At 38.3% G+C, this 23,690-nt stretch overlaps 1 protein-coding gene across 3 annotated transcripts in view; it reads right to left on the bottom strand.

The window, feature by feature from the left end:
- Window positions 1-2,889: 2,889 nt before the first annotated feature.
- Window positions 2,890-23,690, bottom strand: part of MYO16 (myosin XVI) — a 366,647-nt gene continuing 345,846 nt past the window's right edge. For all 3 annotated transcript variants that reach the window (XM_004938536.5, XM_040662650.2, XM_416950.8), the window contains exons 34-35: window positions 21,941-22,032; window positions 2,890-7,175 (exon numbers count right to left, since the gene is read on the bottom strand). In XM_004938536.5, the coding sequence (XP_004938593.2) occupies window positions 6,942-7,175; window positions 21,941-22,032 (326 nt within the window). In that variant the 3' untranslated portion in view covers window positions 2,890-6,941. The remainder of the gene's footprint in view (window positions 7,176-21,940; window positions 22,033-23,690) is intronic.

Below are 23,690 nucleotides of genomic sequence, written 5' to 3'. Positions count from 1 at the left end.
TCTCACTCTCAAAGGTGACTGCCTCTCTTAAACACAGTATCCTGTGCTTCAGTGGAACATGGAACATTGAGATTTGGTAAATGCTGGAAAAATTTATGGTGCAGCCTCAGAAATTCTCAGACTTTCTTGGAAGATGAAGTCCCTGTTCCCTCCATCTCCTCCTCTATTCAGGGATATGCCCATTATAACACACAGCAATGCCAGGATGCTGAGGTCCTTTAAACTGAACTGCAGTTCTTCCTCCATGAGAAATGTCAGATGGAGACAGAAATGGAAGCCTAGAACAGGCAGCATGGAAACCCAGCTCTGACCTATACACCTTTACAGGGACAAGGTGCTTAGATGGCAAGTCTTAACTCTTACAGGATCCAAATTCTCACCAGATGATATCTGGTAAAGTATGAACCTCTACCTGAGATATCTAAAGTAAGGCCTTGGTCACTGTGCCTTTTTTTTCAACAAAATAGAATGTATTTCCCTCGCTGAGAAGCTGAGGTCTAGTTGTTGCAACCTCAGGAGACAAGAGAGGGTGCATATGACGGCTGAACATAGGAACTGCTCATGCTCAGTAAGGACTCAGTGACTATACAAGATAGCTACTTTTGGGTGTTTGCTTTGATCTTTGATGATGTGGCATCTAACATTTTACTTACACTAAAGCTAAAGCTCAGGGGACCCAAATCTTAGTATGGACTTACAAGGCACATTTCAAATCTATTTATTCTCATAGTAACTTCTATTTTTTTCTTAAAAATAATGTTTGGGTTTTTTTTGTCTTTTTGTTTTTTTGGTTAGTTCATTGGTTGGATGATTGGCTTGTTTTTTTTAATACTGAATTCTTATTACAGATTTTTAGAATTTAGTAAATGTAGTTTTCCACAGTTAGTAAAATATAATAATGAAAACTATTACAGCAGTGATTATTATTCTAGATGCTCTTAACTACATAAACTGATAGGGACCAGATTCACAGGAAATCTAAACATCAGTCTCGTTGAAATCCAGCACTGTACTTTACAGTTTCAGAGTGCTGCTCATAATCACGAGGAAAGTCATAATCTCTGGAGACTTCTAAGCATCTCAGAGTGTCCTCCACAGAGATCTATCCTATCCTATCCTGTCTTATCCTGTCCCATCCCATCCTATCTGCGAGGCTCACTCTGCTTTGCTAAGAACGGTTTGCATTAAAACCAGATAAAAAGTGTTTTTAATTCAGAACACCCAGGTAGAACCCTTCCAAAAGGGTGCAAAATCAGCTCTTCTACTTTTTGGAACATTTTCCTGCTCATCACATTATGTTATGTTGAGAGGCAGAGGAGCTATAGATTCATAACCATTCATTCCAGCAATTTCTTTTAGCATGGATATTCATAGCCACAGGTTACTAACCTAGTGGTTTGATTTCATCTGGACAGTGAGAAAGCTGTACACCAGAAACATTTAAGTACTTTATATTAATAATTAGAAAGAGCCTGGAGTATATTTCTCCCGTGTCTCATCCTGGATGACAGATTCAGCCCTTCTCTTGTTGGAGCCTAACGCATATCAAGAGATGACAGGGAAGTAACAGAGCCATGTGGATGGAGAAGGGTCTGAAGCCCAGATTAAAACAGTGGGGGCACAGGCATTATCCAATAGCTGTCACATGGGCACTGCTATGATGGCAATAAATCTGCGCTTTTAAAATTCTCCCCACTTGTGCCTCTAAGGACCTCAGCAGTTCCCTTGCATCTCAAAACAAATATACATCTGTGTGGTCTTTTCAGAGAAGAGTGGATTTATGAGGAATGATGCCGGGGAAAAAAAAATAAGATGAAATTATGTGTAAACTCAGAGTGCACTCAGCAAACAGCTCGAGCTGGAAGAGAAAAGGTGAAAACATTTTGAAAATACTGAAATATTCTGTTCCAATATTTTTAAAGTAAATTGTTTCACTAAAAACAAAAACCTAAAGGCTTTTTTTGTAGTTTCATGTAGCCCCTCCATCTTTTTAATTTTTTTTCTTCTTTTTCAATAGTCTGTTTTGAAATTCAGTTATGGTGATAAGAAAGGAAAGATGAAAGGACTAAGAGGAGGATTTGCACACATGTATAAGAACCAAAACAAGCTACTTCGGATCTAACTAAATGCTTCTACCTAATTCAGAATGGTTTTGTTTATCATACTGAAGAAAAATCCTCAAGAATTCTTTTGGATTTGACATGACAACATTTCTTCCTATGACATTCTACAGCAAAGTCTGCACTTCGGCCAGTTTCAGCATGCATCCATGCAGTCAGGAAAGGGGCCAAACCACAGATGGAGAGACAGCCAGCCTTTGCTAATGATCTAATTCTCACAGCCATGATATAAACCAGCACAAGAATTTATTTATTTCTTCTGAAAATGAGAATCCTGAGCACATAGAGAACAGCAAAACTGGAAGAAAAGCATTTCCTTACACACCCCTGTGTTTTTGTGGGTTTTTTTTTTCAGATACTCTGAGATACTTAATGCTCACATTAGGTTTTCTGTTTTAAAACTGCGTATTTAGAACATAAAGCCATGAAATGCTTAATACCATTCTGGAAAATGGAGTTGTACAAAATGTAATCACATGTATTATTTAACAAGTGAATGGCAGAAGTTATTTTAGGTTCCTCAAAGTATTTCAGATATTAGCAGTCTTTATGGTGATAAGAATAATGTGGCTACCAGGGATCTCAGTACCATAGAGAAGAATGTAAAACTACAGTGAATACGGCTGCTATGATCACTTTAGAACTACACTACATTCCATTGTACTTTCTTAGCAAGTTAATGAAATTCTTTGTCCCACACACAAAGGATCTGCAATGTAATGAAGTTATTAATGAAAATAAGTCAACCTTTTAAAAGGAATAAAGAGGATCACTGGCAAAAAGGGAAGTTTAATTCACTTATTCGACAATCATACTATTGTTGTGTAAACAATACAAAGTTCTAAAAGGATTAGCATTTCATGCTGTACACAGATCATTTGTAAAATATTGGTGCACGTATCCTTCTGGATGTCTAAATCAAGTTTTAAAAAGCCAAGTTCTGCTTATAAACGGCAATAGGAATGTAACTACAGCAACTAAAATACACCAAGTGCTATTTCAGGAGTAACCAGTAAGATTCACAAGCTTTGAACATTTCTCATGCCAACAGCTGTTGTTTTTAGTTTTTATTTTATTGTGGTTCAATACAGTTTTCAAATTCCCTTGGATTTTAAAGTGTAAAACATACCTGATTCTTCTTATGTCATGCTGAGAGAGAAGCTGATTTGGAATAAGTTTTGTTTGTTTCACATATTAAAAATTAAGCAATAAGGCACAATGTGGAGGAGCGATTATCTGATGATAACCCCAGCTTCCTGAAATTGCTTTATTGCAAATATAAATACCTTTTAGATTGCTCACTGGATATTAAGGGTATTAGCGTGTTCACAGAGTTTAATATTTCCCTTTAGAATATTAAATTCATAAGGCTCTTTTATTTATTTATTTATTTTTTTGTCTACACTACTTTTTAATGTGCAAGTGAGGATTCCATATACTCAAGAAATAGCAGGACTGGCTGGTGTGTATTCCACTGGGGAGATTAATTTATAAGCGCTGTACAGTTTGCTAAAACTACTTCTCAACATTTCAAAATGCCAATAGTATATTTTCCCAGCCCTGTAAACACACTTTGATACACAATATAAACTTTAATGGTAGTTTTAAGACACCTCTGAGAGTATGGTTATTTAAGCAATAAGACACAGTAGGGTGTGAATTATGGTGCAATAATTCCCCACCAATTGCATTGTTAGGCGCGAGGCCAAAGACCAAGGGACCAGTGAACACACGAGGTGTGAATTATGACATCATAAGTCACACTCTGGAGTGTCTTGCTGCCATCAGAGAAATATTTTAAATGTGTTTTAACACAAATAATACTTTTCCGATGGTGATACATTTTAAATGAACATCCTGAAAAACCCTCCCAAGTCAAAAATTGGCCGTCGCATACCCTGAAATTAGTAACTTAATCAAAAGAAAAGGGTCTCATCTCTCCTGGTGTTGAGTTTGTCATATTGCACTGTGATTACGTGCTCTAAGGAAGAGCCCCAGAGGATATATTTCTTACACAAGATGGCTAAAAACAGAACAAAGGCTTTCAGAAGGGGAGGCAGAATGGGCTCTACCCTGTGGAGAACCAAACTGCCTGCATCAGGCTCGTACTGGCCTCACCTGGGTAACAGCACTGCTGGAACTGCTGCCAAATCCAGTGACTGCTCTTCCACACTGCTCTATGAGGATACAACACAGAGTTTGGTAGAGCACCACTCCTGAGCTCCTGCAGCTGACGTTGGTTCCTGTAGCATCATGCGCCCAACTACGCTGTAACCTCCAACTGACAAGTGCATTCTCTGCCCTCTGGGCTCTTCCATGTTACAAATGCAGCGATGATAACAGTGTGGTCTGGAGATATGAAACGTTACCCTGCAGACAGCTGGCTTGGAGACTGGTGGCAAGCTCTTTGCAGTAGCAGGGATCTTGACATGATCTCAGCTGGCCTCTTGGACAGCTTCTACAGCTTGCCCTAAACGTACTCCATGCTGCCCTGGGTTGACTGCCACCAGCTGCCAAGCCAACCAGTGGGCATTAGAGGTAGAAGTATGACAGAGCTTATGGGAGGACTATTTTCCAGGCCCATCAGAGTAGAGATAAGCCTGAGGGCACATCTGTACGTCTTAGGGCACTGAGGTGTGCAAGATGGCTAAGCTAGCTGGGTAGATGCTCCTATGGCTATGTACAGGAATGATGGGCTGGGCAGAGAGCAACTTGCATCCTGGAAGCTGTGTAGTACCCAAGCCAGGTTAATTAGCTTTCTTGCATTCAATTTGAGCCATTTCATTTTGCTCTCACACAGGGATTTCTGTGTGTCCCTGGTTATCTGAGCAAAAAGGCAGAAACCACAGCTCTTCCAGGCCAAGCCTTGTCCTGTTGTGGTTATTCAGCAGGTGAGAGCTGTTTCCTGCACAACCCCATAGTGGTCCTATGCTGGGGACACTGACATCAGCTGAAGGCAAGGTTCAGAACCCAGAATCCCTACTTCTCGATCTAGCGTGTAAGAGAGCACTTCTGCAGTTGTTGCTGTAAAGTTCTGTGCTGGGTGATATCTATCCCTAAGTATCAGAAACCAATCATTGCATAATTAATTTAAGAGCTAACCTGTCGTCTCCCTTTCCCTGTCCACTCAACATGTCTGTTTTAATCTCCAGCAAGAGAAGGCACTTAATTCTGCCTACAGCTTGATGACACTCCTGGGTACAATTTGAGTTCTGCTGCTTCCCCTGTAAATAAAAACAAACAAGCAAGCATGGGATTGCTTTTTGCCATTCATCCTGCTTGAACTGCCTGCCAAACACGGCAGAAAAGCCTGCATCTATGTGCAGGCTGTCTTCCCTTCCCAGCCACTTCCAAACAAGGTAAGCTCACATTTACAAATCTTGCTTAGATTTTAAGCAGTTTTACATCTACTTGCAAAATTACAAGCACTTTCTCCTGGATCTGGATAGGAAAGTGGCAAACAGCCAAGAAGAGTGCTTCAAACTGGGTGCACATGTTCCAAGAACTTAAAATACCCTGACAAAATATCTCTGTATACATATCAATTACACCCTTTAGTGGCAAAGCAGTATTTCAAAGACTGCTAAGCAGTAGCTAACAAGTTTCCAGCAGCATCTTTTTCATAAATTAACATTCCTGCTCAGAACTCATGCTCTCCAACAAGTGTCCTTCAATTTCTGGAACCATTTCATTACACAAAAATTCAAGGTATAAAGGCATCACTGTGCCACTATAAGAGCATAATCCTTAGATATACCCATCTCAATGAAGCCTTCTGGCTTTTAACAGTAAATCACAGCCCGATTTTCATACCTCATTATCATTATGTATACCTCATTATCATATTTCCACTGACACCTGACCTTATGCATAATCAGGTATGAATTTCAAACCATATTTATAATTTAAATGAGTGTCTCATTATTTTACAAAACCAGAATGAAATAAGATTTGAGATGTAACCATAGAATTCACAGTTCACCCATTCAGAAACATAAGTCCACAAAAAGAAAGTCATGCTCTCTAATTCTTGAGTGTGAAGACCTTTAAACAACACGTGCAAATAGGAGCTCTTCAAGAATGTCAGGACTGGACTTCAGAAAGGACTTTGCTGGCTCTGAACAAACAATGCAGTGTTGAAACTGGCTGGCATGGTGTTAAAGATAAACTATGAAAGAAAAATGCGAGTGTTGGATTTATTACCTGTATTTTGAAGAAAGAACAACAGCACCAATTGAGTAAAGTTATAAAACACCAGTAATAAACATGTAAATAAACTTCAGGTTTGCAACTCCAATAGAACACAGACATCTACAAAGAAATATATATATGCATATATGCAATATAATAAAACCATTCATTAGGGAACAAGAAACATCATATTTTTATACTATATAAAACAGCTGTACAGTGTGCACACAGACTTTCCTGATCTCTCTAAAATGCCTGTCAGTCACTTCTCCCTGCCACCATTTGCTTAACATAGCTTCTCCATTGTCCACAGGAGAACTCTTAAGTGACTGTTTTGTATCTTTCAATTCTTATAGTGCAGTTTGTCACCTTATATATATATATACACACACACGTACATATAGATGCACAGATATATGCATATGTGTATATATATGTATGAAAAGGACAAACATACAAATACACGCACACATGACATATCTAAATAGCTTGTCCATCCTGTGCTCTTGAAGGATTGCTTGTAAAAAAAAACCCTGCACATTCTGTGGAGGGAAGGAAACTTGCTGATTGTGCAGACTGAAGGCATGAGATGGTATCACTCCTAACTGTCTGCAAACACACACATTCCGATCACATGGTGGTATCCCAGATGCCTGAAGACAGTCTGTTGCAGGAGGCATCTTCCACCTTCTTCAGCAGTGTTGGTTTTTTACAAGGGGGTGGAGGAGGGGCTGTGATTCTTTGCTCAGTGTTGTGCAAGATTTGTTGCCAGTCTTCTCTCTCCTCACACAGCTTTCTCCTCCAATCTAGAAGCTCTTGCAGAGCCACACTCTCATTCTCAGAAAGTCTAAGCTGATGAATAACCTGTTAGAGAACAATAATAAAAAAGGTTAACTTTCTTGGCATGAAGTGTGAACCACCTTCCAGCCTGCAGATCACAACCCTATGGAGCAACTTATCCACGCATTCTAGTAGGACTATGAACTGAAATACTGTGGCTACCATAGTGTGCCCTGGCTTAGTCTTGTAAGATGGTGAATGGTTGGTGAGTGCTCCCATTTGGGTATGTACAGTTAAAGAAATAAACAGACACATGCAGGTAAGAACTCAAGTTCTACATTTGTGCTGAGGGAAAGATTATACTACAGCTGAAAGAAAAGAGATCAAGCAAAACCGTTAAAAATTTGAAGCAATCTTCTCCTTCAGAAGGGTTTAAAGCTGTGCTTAACTTGCTTCTCCCACCCCCCAGTTATCATTATTTACCCTAAAAATAAAGAAGATGGATGAATTAGAATTGCCTTCCTTCAGTCTCATGTCTGAAAGCCATAGAAATGAAACTGTATGAAGCAGCTATCAAAAATGTCAGAATGAATGGCAGAATCATCCTTGCATCAGCCAAGGCTACATGAACACACTCCTTTGAAATACACAAAACAGATCATAGACTGTGATGAGTAGTCCATATTTCTAACAACGTGGTCTTAAAACTGTTGTCATATAATACCATTATATTCAGAAGACACTCTTTTACAGAGAGCAGACAGCTGCTGTAGTAAATACCCAAGTAACCATAACCAAGATACGTGTTTTGCTGCTTGAAATTAATAAAGCTACCATTACAGAGATGAATTATCCTTAGAATTGGGGACAAGCATTTGTCTTCCTCCAGACTATATGACTTAAAATGTAGTTTCAATCAGCTTGAATCTATTTATAAACTAATACTGAAGCAGCCAAACAGTTCTGAACTAGATTTATAATCCACCTAGGAGAAGCTATTCTCTTCCACTCTTGCAGTGATTATTTATTTTGTACAAGTCAGTTTGAAGGCCTCACATCAGCACCGGGGTTCAGAGGCTTACACAGAGGCTTACAAAGATTTCTTAACACTGCTCCAAATGCATCCTGTGAAGGTCAGACCTTTCACAAATGCCGTTGGAGAAGGAAGGAGCCCTTACATGGAGATGCCTGAAGATCTATTAGGAACTTCCTTACTTGTTGGCTGGCTATTACTTAAAAGAGAAATGTATTAAATGTATTAATGGAAGACACAATAATTTCAAGCACAGTTGAAAATCCCGTGTTTTTAAGAAAAAGATTGGAAAGGGTTTAATAGATATCATTCAAGTATATTTAGGTGTCATCCCAGACAACTACATACCTCTATGAAATCAAGAACGTTTTTTATGTTAACACAAACTGTATCAATGCATCCTAGCATTTTTTTTTCCAGTGTGAATAGGAAGACTGGAAGACAAACCAAACTTTTCAAATTGAAACAATTTATCAAGAAAGTGAAGCCAGGTAGTTTTACTCTATAGAGTAGGTATACAGTTTGAGAGGCATTGTGGCTGACTTGTATAGATTTCTGTGGGTTGAGATTATGGGCATAAAATATTAGGCATTTCATGAGCCTGTATTAAGCGTGATTCTCAGAGAGACGCTGGGACATAAAAAGTGTATGTTAGACTGTCATCACAAGAGTTTCATATAAAAGTTTCAGAGATAAATAAAGTTGTGCCTAAACACAAGTAGATACATAAACTTATAAGAAAATAGGCTCTGTAGGGGTTAGTCGTTACATTACTGGTGAGAGATTTGGATAGCACCACTCTAATAAATTACTGAGAAATTTTTGGTTTTAAAAGATGTACATAAATTAAGCACTTGAATAGAGAGTTCCATCACTTTTCCAAGAACCATAAAGCACACAGGTGCAGGGTGAAAAGTGAGTACAATTTGCCTGGGCAAGGCAATTGACAAATGCATCCTATTTATAGCTTATAGGCACTTTACTTTCCTGACCCACCTTATGCAAGCTGTAAATTAATGCTGTGTCGGCAGTTTCACTATATAGGTCATTTTCCAATATATAGTGGACAAATCTCAGTCCAGTCCTCAAATAAGTCTACATCTTTCACTGTATTTTTCAAATGAGGATGGAAAAGTATCTCAAGTCTTAATTCATTATGACTTTGGTCTGGTAAATATGCTGGAAAAAGCTGATATTTCAATGTGGATAAAGGGTATGCAATGGAAATGTAGTGGTAATGAAATCACAGAATAGTTTGAGTTGGAAGGGACCTTTAAGGTCATTTAGTTCCAACCCCCCTGCTACAGGCAGGGACACCTCCCACTAGACCAGGTTGCTCAAAGCCCCATCCAGCCTGGCCTTGAATGTTTCCAGGAAGGGGGCATTCACAGCCTCACACTGGGCAACCTGTTCCAGTGTCTCACCACACTCACAGAAGAATGTCTTCCTAATATCTAGTCTAAATCTACCCTCTTCCAGTTTAAAGCAATTTCCCATCATCCTGTTGTTACATGCCCTTATAAAAAGTCCCTCCCTAGCTTTCCTGTAGGACTTTTTCAGGTAATAGAAGGTCACTACAAGGTCCCCTCAGAGCCTTCTCTAGGTTGAAGAGCCCCAGCTCTCTCAGCCTGTCCCTGTAGGGGAAGTGCTCCAGCCCTCTGATCATCTTTGCGTCCCTCCTCTGGACCCACTGCAAAAACCTGATGTCCTTCTTGTACTGGGGGCCCCAGAACTGGACACAGTTCTCCAGGTGGGGTCTCATGAGAGCAGAGAGAGGGGCAGAATCACTTTTCTCGACCTGCTGGTCATGCTTCTCTTGATGCAGACCAGGATATGGTTGTTCTTCTGGGCTGCAAGTGCATACTGTTGGCTCATATTGCATCTCTCATCAACTGACACTCCTAAATTCTTCTCCTCAGGGCTGCTCTCAAGCCATTGTCTGCCCAGCCTGTATTTGTGCTTGCGATTGCCCCAACCCAGGTGCAGGACCTTGCACTTGGCCTTGCTGAGCTTCATGAGGTTGGCAAGATCCCACCTGTCAAGACTGTCCAGGTCCCTCTGGATAGCATCCTCTTCCTCTAGAATGTCAACTGAACCACTCACTTTGGTGTCATCTACAAACTTGCTGAGGGTGCACTCAATCCTACTGTCCAAGTCACTTACAAAGATATTAAATAGCACCAGTCCCAGCACCGATCCCTGACGAACACCACTCATCACCAGTCTCCACTTGGACACTGAACCACTGTCCACAACTCTCTGAGCGTGACCATCCAGCCAATTCCTTATCCCGCGAGTGCTCCATCCAGTACATCAATTTTTCTCCAATTTGGCAACCAGGGTGTTGTGCGGGACTACGTCAAACACTTTGCACAAGTCCAGGTAGATGATATCAGTTGCTCTTCCTTTATCCAGTGACACTGTAACTCTATCATAAAAGGCCATCAAGTTTGACAGACACAATTTGCCCTTGGTGAAGCCATGTTGGTTACCATCAGTCGCCTTATCTTTATTTTCCATGTGCCTTAGTTGGGCTGTCAGGAGGATCTGCTTCATGATCTTGCCAGGCACAGAGGTGAGACTAACTGCCCTGTAGTTCCCTGGATCTTCTTTTTATCCTTTCCTGAAAATGGGGGTTATGTATGTTTCCCCTTCTCCAATCAGTGGGAGCTTCACCAGACTACTATGACCCTTATCTGCCAGTTTCCTCAAAACCTCTGGATGGATCTCCATGAGTCCCATAGACTTGTGCACCTTCAGGTTCTTTAGATGGCCTTGAACCTCATCTTCATTTACAGTGAGCAGGTCTTCCTTCTCCCGGTTCTTACCTTTGCTTTCTGCAACTTGGGCAGTGTGGCTAGAGCCCTTGTTGGTGAAGACTGAGGTAAAGAAGTCTTTATGTTCCTCTTTACATATCTGGCTACATTTAATTCTGAGTTTCAGCTTTCCTAACCTGATCACTGGCTCTTCAGACAATTTCTTTGTAGTCCTTTCAGGTAACCCATTCCTGCTTTCACTCCCCATAGACTTTGTTTTTGCACCACATAAAGTCCAGGATCTCCTTGTTGATCCACAGAGGCTTCCTGGCATTCTTTCCCACCTTCCTCTTTCCTGGCATGCACTGCTTCTGGGCTTAGAGGAGATGGACCTTGAATACTGACCAGCTTTCTTGGGCCCTTCTTCCCTCAAGGGTTTTATCCTATGTCACCCTGCCAAGCAGCTTTCCTGAAGAGGTCAAAGTCTGCTCTCCTAAAGTCCAGAGCAGCAAGCTTGCTGTGCACTCTCTTTGATGCCCTGAGGATCTTGAACTCTACCATTCTGTGGTTAGTGCAGCAAAAACTATCTGTGAGTTTCATGTTACTCACCAGCCCCTCATCATTGGTGAGGCCAAAGTTCAACATAGCACCTTTCCTCGTGGGTTCCTGTACTACTTGGAAGTTATCACCAACACATTCCAGGAACCTTTGATTGCTGGTGCCCTGCTGTGTTGTCCTTTCAACAGATATCAGGGTGGCTGAAGTCCCTCATGAGGACCATATTTTGTGAACACGAAGACTCTCCTATCTGTTTATAGATGGTTTCATCCACTCAGTCTTCCTGGTTAGGTGGCTTGTAGGGCTGAATGTATCGATTAATTTAATTACATCTACTGAATCATAGAAACATAGAATCATTCAGGTTGGAAAAGATTTTCCATTCATGAATAGAAAGATTATACATATTCATTATAGAAGATATTTGCTGAATTATTTTACATGAAGTACAATGTAAAACAGCAAGCACTATTCCTTCATTATTACCCTGTATCCTGAGCAGGTAAATTGCGAAGGTTGAATGAAGTGTGTAGGAAGTCTGTAATTTAAGAGTGCTAATCTTTTCAATGAACACTGAACAAATAATTTCAACCATTAAAGGAAAGAGAGAGTACCAACTGTAGACAAATATTTTCCTACTCAAAATCAATGGTCAAACAGATATGGGCAACACAGCATTTGGGTTAGATCCACAAAAACATACAGGATACTTAGCATTTAACAGCCATATCATTTGGATAACCAAACACCTACCCTTTGTTTGGTATGCAGAATCCTTACTAAGCAAACCAAGAAAGCAAAAGTGTCAAAGATAGTGACAAACAAGAGTACTCATGCTGCCAAAGCTACTCAGTGGTGCAGTAATTTCAGTGGTGCCCAGTCACAGCAAAATGAGTTCCTGAATTGCCTTCTTGGATGCAGGCTTATAAATTCTGCCTAGAGTTCCTCTATAAAGAATTAAAGTGGGCAGTGGATTTCAACTTTGTCTTAGAATCAAGATGAGTAGCTATAAATCCATAAATTACTTTAATTGTAGCTTTAGTTCTTAAGCTGGTTAAAAAATACAGAGCATTTTAATTAAGGAAAGTTCAAAGTTTCACATTTTTAAATCATTTGTGACACAAAGGTACACCAGACAAAAAGATTAACAGGCCCATTTAAACTTAATTTCAGAGTTATTTACAGATTTGGCTGTAGAATCTCAGGAAATTCATTTTGCATTAAAAGATTAAATGCTACAACTTTACAGAGGATATTTTGTAAGAGTGAGATGTAACACAGAGCTTATATTCTCTACTTGTGTATCAGATGCAACACCAACTTACTCATCAAGCTAGGGTAAAAGGTCTCAAAGAGTCTAACAGATTTATTAATTTGCACTAGTATGTTATTCGATTTACAAAATAATATTTTATTTCATTTCGCTCTTTTCCTAACCAAATGTAGGCTTTATTTTTTCATAAATATGTGTATCATAGTCTAATCAGGTTTTTTTCTTTGTCATTTGCCATTGCAGTGATTAATCTACCAGAGATCAACCAGATAATGCAAAGAAGCATTTAATTACATTCTCTGGTGCTGAAACATACCAATAGTTTTCTCTGCACAAAACATAGCTCTATGAGTTCTACTGTCCTTTTGTTTTCAGTTGCTTCTGTAAGTTTTAGCAACATATCTGAATATAGACAGAGAAATACAACAGAAAACAGATTTTTACTCGTCACATAGTTTTAGGACCCAAGACATTTGCAGGAGGTCACTAGTCTCTATTTTCCCTTCAGAGAAATATTGCTAATGATGTTCTTTAATAGATTTTTCAATGCTTGTGCTTCACAGTAACTGTCAATAGATTCTCACAATTAATTACTGCAGCTTTTGTATGTTTCTCTTCCATTAGTATTTTAGGCTGTTAGCAAAATTGAGGTCCCATCATGGAATCCATAAGGATTAGTCTATGTGGATAGTGATTTTCCCTTCCACAAATTTATTCAGGATCTACAGTAAATTATGCAATAAATGTAATATAATAATAAATTATTATAAATATCTACATCTTAGAAATTGAACTATCTTAAAAATGCCATATTTTCAATCTTTTCCAGTTTGCAGGCTGTCTAAAAATGTAATCAGAACAAATTCCAGCCTGCTACCAATCGCTGACTGACAGTTATGCTTATCCGAGCCCTTAAAAGTAGTTCACAAATCCCAGTGGGTTTCCTGTGGATCATCAGTTTTAAAGACTGAAGTGATCAGGATGCTCTCACCATTCATTACACAATTAAAGACACAATTTCATTCAGCAGTTCTAGAAAGAATTATTGCCGTATGCAGTTATTAGTGAGGGCAGCACATTTTGATTCAACATGTGATAGGCATGCATCTCTTTCATGAGGTGTTCGTAGCTCGTTTAAATGGTTTCAACTTTCTCTACTTTTCTTTTGCATTTGATAAGCCCCTACGCCAACTTTTTCCAAATATGCAAGTAACATATTTTTCTTAACAATAGAAGAAATGCTACAACCTCTCAAATTCCTAAACCTTCAGGTACCAAAACAGACATGTTTTGTTTTTACAAAAAACATTACAAAAAAAAATGGATTAGGAAGAGGTTTCTCTTCCACCAACTCTTGAATCAAGAAAAAACATCTGTCACTCTACGTATTATTAAACAATAAAATATTAATTTGAAGATACAAGGACAAAGCATGCAGATAAATAAGGGCATGTTAAAAAACCCAGGCAAGCATACAACATAAATCAAATCAATATGTAAATTTGTGTTTGATTGGGAATCCTGCATTTGTCATGTAAGACCCCAGCAGGAATTAGAGAGCAGCTATGATTAATGAGTTTACATGCCTCTAAATTCCAATTAAAAATCTCCAAATACTAATGTTCCACTGGGATCGAGGCGGATTCATCCAATTGCAGATGCTGGGCTGGGACATGCTTTTTTTTTTTTTTTTCTTTTGAAATGCAGACCCCTGGGACCTAATAATTTGATATATGATATGCAAAGGTAAAATGATGGTTAGTTAACCATTCTCTTAAACTGCTGATGAATTTCCTTTGTGTTGGAGCAGCATTACTATCTCCAAAAATAAAACTCTCCAAATGGATGGCAAATGGATTTACTGGAAAGGAGAAAATGGTTCTCCTTTCCAGTAAATTTTGAATTGGTTTGGAGAATTGATGCCCAGCTAAAATGGAGTTAAACATGAGATCTATCATTCACGTGTATTTGCTTTGTTACAAGAAAATGTCTCATTAAAGTTTCTTATTATACCAAAAGAAAAAACTAGTTTTAGATCAGGTGATATACAAATGACATACCGAAGGAAGCCAGAACTTCATTGGTACTTAAAAACTGCAGATAATCTTAAAAGTAACGGACATATTTAAAATACAGTGGATCACCACAGAAGTCAGGAAGAAATGTTTTCCCTCCTGGTAAACACTTTCCAGTAATCTTGATTTTTGAAGAGACGGATTTTATTTTCTTCCAAGCAATGCTTGAAGTGCGATATTCTGAGGTTAGAGAACACTTGGGCATAGACACCTTTGATTCCAGCCCTCTGCTATCACAAAGCATTCTAAAAAGTATCAAGCTTTGTTAAAAAAAAAAAAAAAAAAATTCCACTGTTTGCCTTGGCTTGGCTTTTTGAAAGGATTTTCCTCAAAAGTTCATCAGATTACTGTAACTCCCTCCTGAACACTCTTCCTCACAGACTGATGGAAACTGGGAGGATGTACCTTGAAACTCTCAGACACACTGAACCCTTTTGCTTTGACTAGGAAAAGGGAGTTTTGGTCAGGAGAAGAACCCTGGACTACATACAAGGGTGACTTAGATTTCATAATCTGATCACGATTCTATTGCTGTTACAAATTGTCTCATTTTCTCTCATGATCTTGGGTACTCCTGGGTTTTTCTTTTTGTTCTTGCTGTTTTTCTTTCTCTTTATTATTATTTTTCCCCAGGAACACATTTTAGTTGCAAAAGCAAGTGTTGATTTTCAGCTCAGTTTTGTACCTTTCCCTCAATGAAGAGATAACATGCCTGGAACCACATTCTAGATTAATTAGCCTAATCATCTTTCATAAAGCTTGGAGGTCATTCCACAATCAGTGACATTACGCCTTTGCAAAATAAAGTTGGTATACAAATCCTGAGTAGAGCAGTAGCATAATTTGGCAAAAAAAACATTGGAAGAAGGTGGGGAATGTTCAATAATATATGACGGCACACATTCCAGGCTCTCTGATTACTTGAGCTGGGAATACAGTGGGACATGTTCAAAACAGGTGGATTTTACTTATTTATTTGGATCTTGTGGGCTTTTATTATTTATTTATTATTATTTGGTTTGGCTGAGTTTATCTCTACACTAGATTTCTGTTATCAGCTACAAAATGACACCTTCCTAGACTGACTGAAATTTCAACTTAATACTGAAATAAATTGGTTTTTTTTTTTTTTTCTGAAGCAATATTTTTTTCTCCAGACAGACTGACTATAAACTGCTCTTTAAAGATTTCAGGAACATCTTCATAATTCAACACTGACGCTTCAGAAAAAATGATTATGATCTGGATAGCAACTGTGTCTTTCTGAAGATGAGCTCTGAAAACAGATCACCTATTGCAGACATCTTCAGAACAGCTGACCCAACAACACTGATATAACTTCCTGCAGCTCTCAAAAATCTCCACAGACAGTTAGAAACCATGTTTCTCACTATGCTTTTGAAGCAATTACAAAAACCATAATTAAGCTCTATTTCCTAATGTTGTCTATCACCCTATCTTTCAAAAAAAGGCTCCTCTTATAGTCAAATAACATTAAAGGCAAACATCACTTAATTTACAGGCTCTTAGCTGTGCAAATCCCATCTGTTCTACATGCATATGGCACTGTGTGAATGAAAGAGAATGAAGGGCACAGGAATCAACTCTTCGACCAGGCACTTAGAACTGTGAACTCACAGGTACTGACCATGGGGTAGGGGAACACCCTCCCATTGAACTCATAACTGAAAGAAGCAGCTTCTTATGATGACCCATTGGCCACTGTGGAAGCCTAGGCAGAATCAAGACATACTCTGGCCAAGCCCCAGAGCTTAAGGAGGGTCCAGGGATGTTTAGGAGGATGTTCCCTTCTCCTCAACAGTCACAGTCTTCCTCCTTTTTGGAGGTCCCAGTAGTCAGAACTAGGACATGCTTGCAGAGGAGGGGAGTGTCTGCCACTATTAACGCCATTAACAGCAATATGTGTACCGACCAATGAATTTAAAATATGTATCACCTCATACTATTTAATATATAAGGTACATATTTTTTGCTTCTAAAAATAAAGCCGCACTGTATTGTAAGTCCCAATTTTTGTCTGGATTTGACATTACAAAGAGAATTCTTTGGTACTGCTGTCAAAACAAATGAAGCAAAACACAATTTACAGACTTACACTGATACAGACTGATGATAAATATGAAACATTCTGTGTCCTCTCTTGGATGTTATGTGTTTACAAAGGCATTGGTGATTTTGTTATTACACTACACTTGGTTGATTGTGACATTTTTCTTGAAAGATGATCAAAGATTACTTCCAGCTAATAGTCAAACCCAATAGATATTAATAACGAATGCTAGAGCCCAGTGTGTAGAAAGAAGTGTGACAATAGGCTGGGGGTAGCAACGCATCACATTCTTGGGTATTCATTTTTTTTCAACTTTTGAACAGTCAACAAAAGAAGTGATTGGCAACAAATATTAAATCAAATAGGAACAAAGGCAGCCCTTGAAACTATAATGAATGTGCAGCTCTTTCTGAGGGAAGAGAGTGCTGAAAGCAATGAGATTTCATGAAAAAAGAGCTATGGCTTAAGCTGTAATGAAACAATAAATATATTCTTCATGAATATGAAAAGATATTTCCAATTTTTCATTGTCAGGTGTTGGCTCTTATAATACTGCAATCTGCCAACCAGTGCTATGGGGTTTAAACAAAATAGAAGAGATAAGACTGCAGATTTTTTAATATAACAGTAAGTGAAAAAAATCATCATTTTTTATCTTACCTCCTAACTTTTGAGTATGTGACAGAGAAAACATGTTTCAGAAGGGGACAACCACTACTAGAATGGCAGCTGCTTGCTTACTTATATCTTGTTCTGGAAGTACTTCCATAGGATGCTTGAATGCATGTGCCACCTGATTTCAAGTAAGTCAACTTTCCATAATGAGAAAACTAAGCTGCATAAAGAGACTTTGCATCTGTTAATAAGAATTTTTCTATCCCTTCTTTGGGACACTATGGCCGTGAACTAACTTACATAGTAAGCCACCCTATAAATGTAGTTGGATTATTACAATTATTTTTTATTTCAAGAAACATAAATATCACATTGATACGTGTATGAAGGCAAATGTCACATCTGGAACATCAAATATGACATTCCACTTTATTAATGCCTTAGTGCCTCTCTGTTTTCCCACCACCAACCTGTAGTGTGTACCTATTTATTTCTCAGTTTTTTTCTTCACCTCCCTTTTATTTCTTTTTTCTTCTCCCTGTCTCTTCCTTCCTTCCTCATTCTAAATCCCCTGTTCCATAATATTACTTATTATTCTCAGTCATTTTATACTTCCTCCAATCTTCCTTCTCTGAATCATCCCTTATCTGCTGTCTGCTTTTCTCCCCACTCCCACCCCACACACATACTTATTATTGCTCCAGTCTTTAATGTGCACCTCATTCCCATCTGTTCTTTATCTCCATGTTGTCCATCTTATCCTTTTACAGACAGACCATGATGTTTCTTGCTGCCCACATAAGAAAGAAGGAGTCTTTTAGCTGGCCTGCTTTTCTTCATTTCACTGTGTCTTTCTCACACCACATCCCACTTCATAGTAAATGTTAATAACAACTTTAAAATATTTTTATCAAAAATAAAAAAATACAGTTCTGAATCTGTAAAAAAAAAGACAAGGCTGCTTTGCTTTTGTGCAAGGTCCAAAAGATAAAGTCTTGCCTTTGTTGTCTCTATTTTGTCTTGTTGCTGTTCCTGACATGCCAAAGAATTTACATATCTCAACAGCCTTTGCTCTTACATCTTTAAAACATAGCTCATAGGAGCTATTGATGAGAAGAAGCAATAAGCATTATCCAGAGAGGAGAGTCCACTGGACTGGCTAAGGAACTGGGAAATTACTGATGAAAAATATACAGAGCACTAAGGAGATATTTTATAAAGCTTTTTTGTTTGTTTGTTTCAGATGAAGTTTTAGATCCTGCTAAATGATTTCAACTCCAAAAAAGTCTCCAGTATGCTTTGGATCACTTCCTAGAGCCTGATTAAATAGAAATGACTCTTAGTCATAACAAAATCTTCTACTTAGGCAAGACCTTGCAAGGTCTTGAGCCTGGGTTGTGGCTCCACTCCTCCATTAATGCAAGCTGGGAGGTGTAAGGATAGAACACAGACCTGCCGAAAGGGACTTTGGGGCACTGATGGATGGGAAGCTGGACATGAACCAGCAATGTGCCCAAACAGCCAAGAAAGCCAACCATATTCTGGGCTACATCAAAAGAAGTGTGGTCATCAGGGTGAGAGAGGTGATCTACTCTGCATTGCTGAGGCCTCAACAGGAGTACTGCGTCCAGATGTTGAGTCCTCATACAGGAGAGATGTGGATATGTTGTAGCACATCCAGAGAAGGGCCACAAAAATGGTCCAAGGGTTGGAACCCTTCTCCTATGAGGACAGGCTGAGAGAGCTGCGGCTGTTCAGACTGGGGAAGAGAAGGCTCCGGGGAGACCTGAGAGTGGCCTTTCAGTACCTAAAGGGGGGTTTTTCTTCCAAAGGAAGGAGACAAACTCTTTTGAAGACTCTGTGGTGAAAGGACAAGGAGAAATGGTTTCAAACTTAAAGAGGGGAGGCTTAAACTAGATATAAGAATGAGTTTTTATAGTAAGGGCAGTAAGGCACTGACATGGGTTGCCCAGAGTTGGTGGATGTCTGGAGACACTCAAGAGCAGGCTGGATGGGGCTCTGAGCAACCTGATCAAGCTGTAGGTGTCCCTGTTCATTGCAGGAGAATTGGACTAGATGGCCTTTAATGGTCCCTTCCAGCTCAAACAACTCTTTGATTCTATCAAAATTATGGCACAAATGACCAAAAAAGCATACCTTCCACTTTGGTGGTTTCTTTGACTCTGGAAGAAAATGATGGGGAAGAATTTAAGGGTAGAGATCCAGGGACGTTTGAAAATGTCAAACAAATCACTGAAGAAGTTTTAAAGAATCAGCATTTCAGTAATTTAAAATTAGTAATTTTAAAACAAGCTTGAATGGGGCAGTTTCCTAGTTTTCTGCTGTTCATGGAGCAAGAGGAGCAGCAGAACTACCAGATGGTTTTCTGCAGAAGCTGAGTATGCTTGCAGCTGATGAATTTAGGCTTAGATACTAAGAGCAAAGTAGACTTTTTTTATAAGGGCAGATCTGGATACTGCTTCTTGCAACATTGTTTTGCTGTAGATTTCCAGTCTGTGTTTTGAAAATTTTGTTTTACAAAGAAAACATAAAACACATGGAACCTGGCATCCTGTCTTGTTGAAAGAATACATGTATTTCTTTGCTAACAAATAGTTTCTTAAGGACCTATTATCTGAACAAACTAAAATACATGAAACAAGGTTCAATTTTTAATATTTCAGCTTTGATGGCACATATGAAGTTCTTTACGTTCTATGTGCTGTTTGCTTGCAATCTACACAACCATGCAGCCACAGTACAATATGAAGGGAAAGTTATTAGTTAAAAAATCATACTTCACTATTCTTGTAAAATGTAAGATCATTCCTTTCTAATCAGACAAAAATCAAGCTTTGTTTTTAATTTTCTTCCCTTTTTTTCTAGAGGAAGAAAGTAGGATTTTATTGCATAATTTTAAAATAAGAAATATTTTGTTAATATTTTTAAATCTTATATCAATTATTGTCTTTTTCATCCTGATAAAAACTGACCCTGAAGTAATAATGGCTCTAAAAAAGTACCATTTGTGGCCAATATTGAGCTTATTTCTTTTCTAGCAGGCTCTATTTTAGAGATGATCAATTAAGCTGTTTTTATCTGCTTAATATTCTATACTGGCAATAGCTTCCAAAATGTTTGTTAAGATTGATTCTTATGATGAATGTCAATAGATGCTAAGCTGAAGAACTTGTTCTCTAAAGGGTGTAGTTTTGCAGGTTTGCATAGTGCAGAAAGTTTCAAGCAGTGACACAGGTAGTTATCACCTGATGTAACAACGTGATGGTACTGTAAGCCACAGAAACTAGTGACAACATGATGGTACTGTAAGCCACAGTAACTAGACTTCCATTGGATGTCTATGAGCCTTGAGATCCTATGACAAAAATGAAATTAACTTCTGTCATTTCAGTAAGGAGTGAGCAGAGAGATATTAAACAAATGCATAAATATTAGAAGTCCCTGAAGGTTAACAAACCAGTTTCCTTTAGTTGAAATGACAGAGTCAGCCAAGAACCCGAGGACTCAGTCTATGTTTCTCTCTCGAAAGCAATTAGTCAATCAGTGCTTTTAAAGATCTGTGAAACAATCTGTCCTATTTCATATGTCTGTACAAGAATTACTTTAAAGTGATAAGGTTACTACACTAAAGTCTCGCAAACAGTTTTACAATAGGGTTGTATGCTGTTAAGAGTCACTGGTGGTATGCTAAGAAATGCCAACTGTAATTAAAACCAATCATTTTCAAATGCGTTGCAGGCTTTCGAAATAGTGAGGAATGCTTTTTACAGTAAGAATTTTAAACCCTGTGTGCACAGAGTTTTTAAAACTTTTCTTTTCTTTTCTTTTCTTTTCTTTTCTTTTCTTTTCTTTTCTTTTCTTTTCTTTTCTTTTCTTTTCTTTTCTTTTCTTTTCTTTTCTTTTCTTTTCTTTTCTTTTCACAATATCATTTTGGAAGATATTTATTCATTATGGCAGTTGCATCAAAAATCACTGGGCTGCATTGTTCCTTCTCTGAACTTGTCACAGTTCTTATTAAGGTTGCATTTAAGGATTGTCCCTGCATGTAATTCTGAGTATGTGGCATGGAATATGTTTTAAAGATTTGTGAGAAACTTTGTCAACTATCTATTTACTGAAAAGTTACATTTTTAAGTACTAAACTGAAATTGTGTTCAGTTTGATTTGGCAAGTAGTGTTGGAAGGATCAAATACAGAAGTTTGAACGTGGTTTAAACTTTCTTCTAATATAAAGCATTTAAATATTGCAGATTAATTTAATTGATGGTGGGATTTTGATTTTGATTTTTGTCTTTAGCTCAATGCAAACATGTAAGAGAAGCATTTTTCAATATCCAAAAAACAGATTTGAATCAAGAAAGCTTTTGACATGCAGGTACTATGAATTTTTACTCTCTTATGGAGTAAAGGTTACTCTCTTTCCTTAGATCATCAGTGATATTCTTACCTGAGTAGTGTGGCTCTCCCTGTGTCTTTGAATCGATGAACCTGCTGTAGTGCTGGCTGACAGTCTTGAATATTCATTTTCCTCTGGTACACCTGAAGAAGAACAATAATCATGTATTTTCTAACCTGACATTTATGCATTGGTTGATTTCAGCACAAGATTCAAAAGACTTTGACATGTTTGACTACAAAGGAATGATAAATAACACATATTTGCCTGGGTATTTACTTCTTCTGTGCTTACAAAAGTTGGAAAGGTTATTGTTTGTCAAGTATAAACACTATCATAAGTATGGAAGTTGGTTTACAGAAATTGCATTGAAAGAGCCTACAAATAGCACACTGCCTACACGACACTAGCCAGGAATTCTTCCTGCAATGCGGAAATCCCTGGTTCCTCTTCCCCTGGCTTCTTTTCATCACAGAAGCAATGCAAACGGAATGGAAATGGACCCAAGGTCTGTTCTCACACTGATGTCTCTAGTCACGTGAGAAGTCAATAGCTCCAGATTCTACAGCTTCACCTCCTCAGTACTGTGGGGCTTTTCTGTGTAACTGTTGTACCTACTGTGCACTCTCCATGTGGGAAATAGCTGTCCAAAATTCTAAAGTGTAAAAACCAGTGTGAAAGAGCCAGGCACACCCTCTAGCATCAAAAGAAATGAGCTGCTCTGTGCAGTGACCACAGAGAGAGGCTCACAGCTGGCGCTTCCCATTGCTTCTGCTGGATCTGGGAGATGAGATCAAGGGAAGCAAAGGCAGAAGCAGAAACACAGTGAGCCCACAATAGGCGCTATTAAGCTCCTCACAAACTCACATCGCAGACACCATGGTAGGTCTGGCACCTGACAATTTCATTATTGTTCAGTATAGCATTTATTAACAGTATAGCATTCATAAGCAGCATATCGCTATTCCTTCTTTCAGCAGAGTTGGCCATCGGGAGGAAAGGATTAATCCTGTCAGGAGATAATGAAAGTTGAATTGTCCTCAGCAGATTACCAACTGAAAGAATAACATCTAATCTGAATTTGGTTAGGAGTAGATGACTTGTAAAGGTCCCTTCCAACCCAAACTGTTGTACAATTCTTTCAACTGTCAGATTTGACTAGGTACCTACCTTTTGGGTGGCAAAAACTAGAGAAGGTGAATCTGTGCCTAGATAGCTAACTGTGAGATAAACAAAAATGAGGTGAACCCCACTCTGCATATTGTACACAACATACACAGAACTGTAATGGAAAAAATTCAGAAGTTCAAATGCAATGAATCATAAACTAGTTATGAGATTATGTACTGCACTACTCATAGTTCAGTTTCGTGTTCCTGTTCAGTTTCTTGTTCAATCATGAAACTAGCATAGAAATACAGAAATACAGAATATAGAAAACCTCTATTTTCTATATAAAAAAATGCTTATTTTTTATTTTGATAAATGAGTATTAGCTCTTATATGGTTAGTGATGTATGATTTAACTCATGCAAATAAAAGTTGCATGAATCATTTCATAAAATAACCAGATTTTGTGAGAGAAACAGAACAAGGGTTTTAAAGAGAATGAATGATCCTTATTTCTTTCACTTGATTTCACTTCTGGTTTCCCCCTCATACTATTGAATATCCATAGCTTTGTAGATAAGGACAGCTGGGTTTTTTTTGTTGTTTTTTTGTTTTTTGTTTTTTCTGTTTGTTTGTTTGTTTGCATTGTTCTTCTGAATGGAACTTGTGTAAACTATTCCTAAATTTTGAT

The sequence above is a fragment of the Gallus gallus genome, chromosome 1 (assembly GCF_016699485.2).
Source record: "Gallus gallus isolate bGalGal1 chromosome 1, bGalGal1.mat.broiler.GRCg7b, whole genome shotgun sequence".
Taxonomy (NCBI): domain Eukaryota; kingdom Metazoa; phylum Chordata; class Aves; order Galliformes; family Phasianidae; genus Gallus; species Gallus gallus.
Note: the sequence above shows the minus strand (reverse complement) of the source record. Positions and strands in the feature narration are given on the sequence as shown.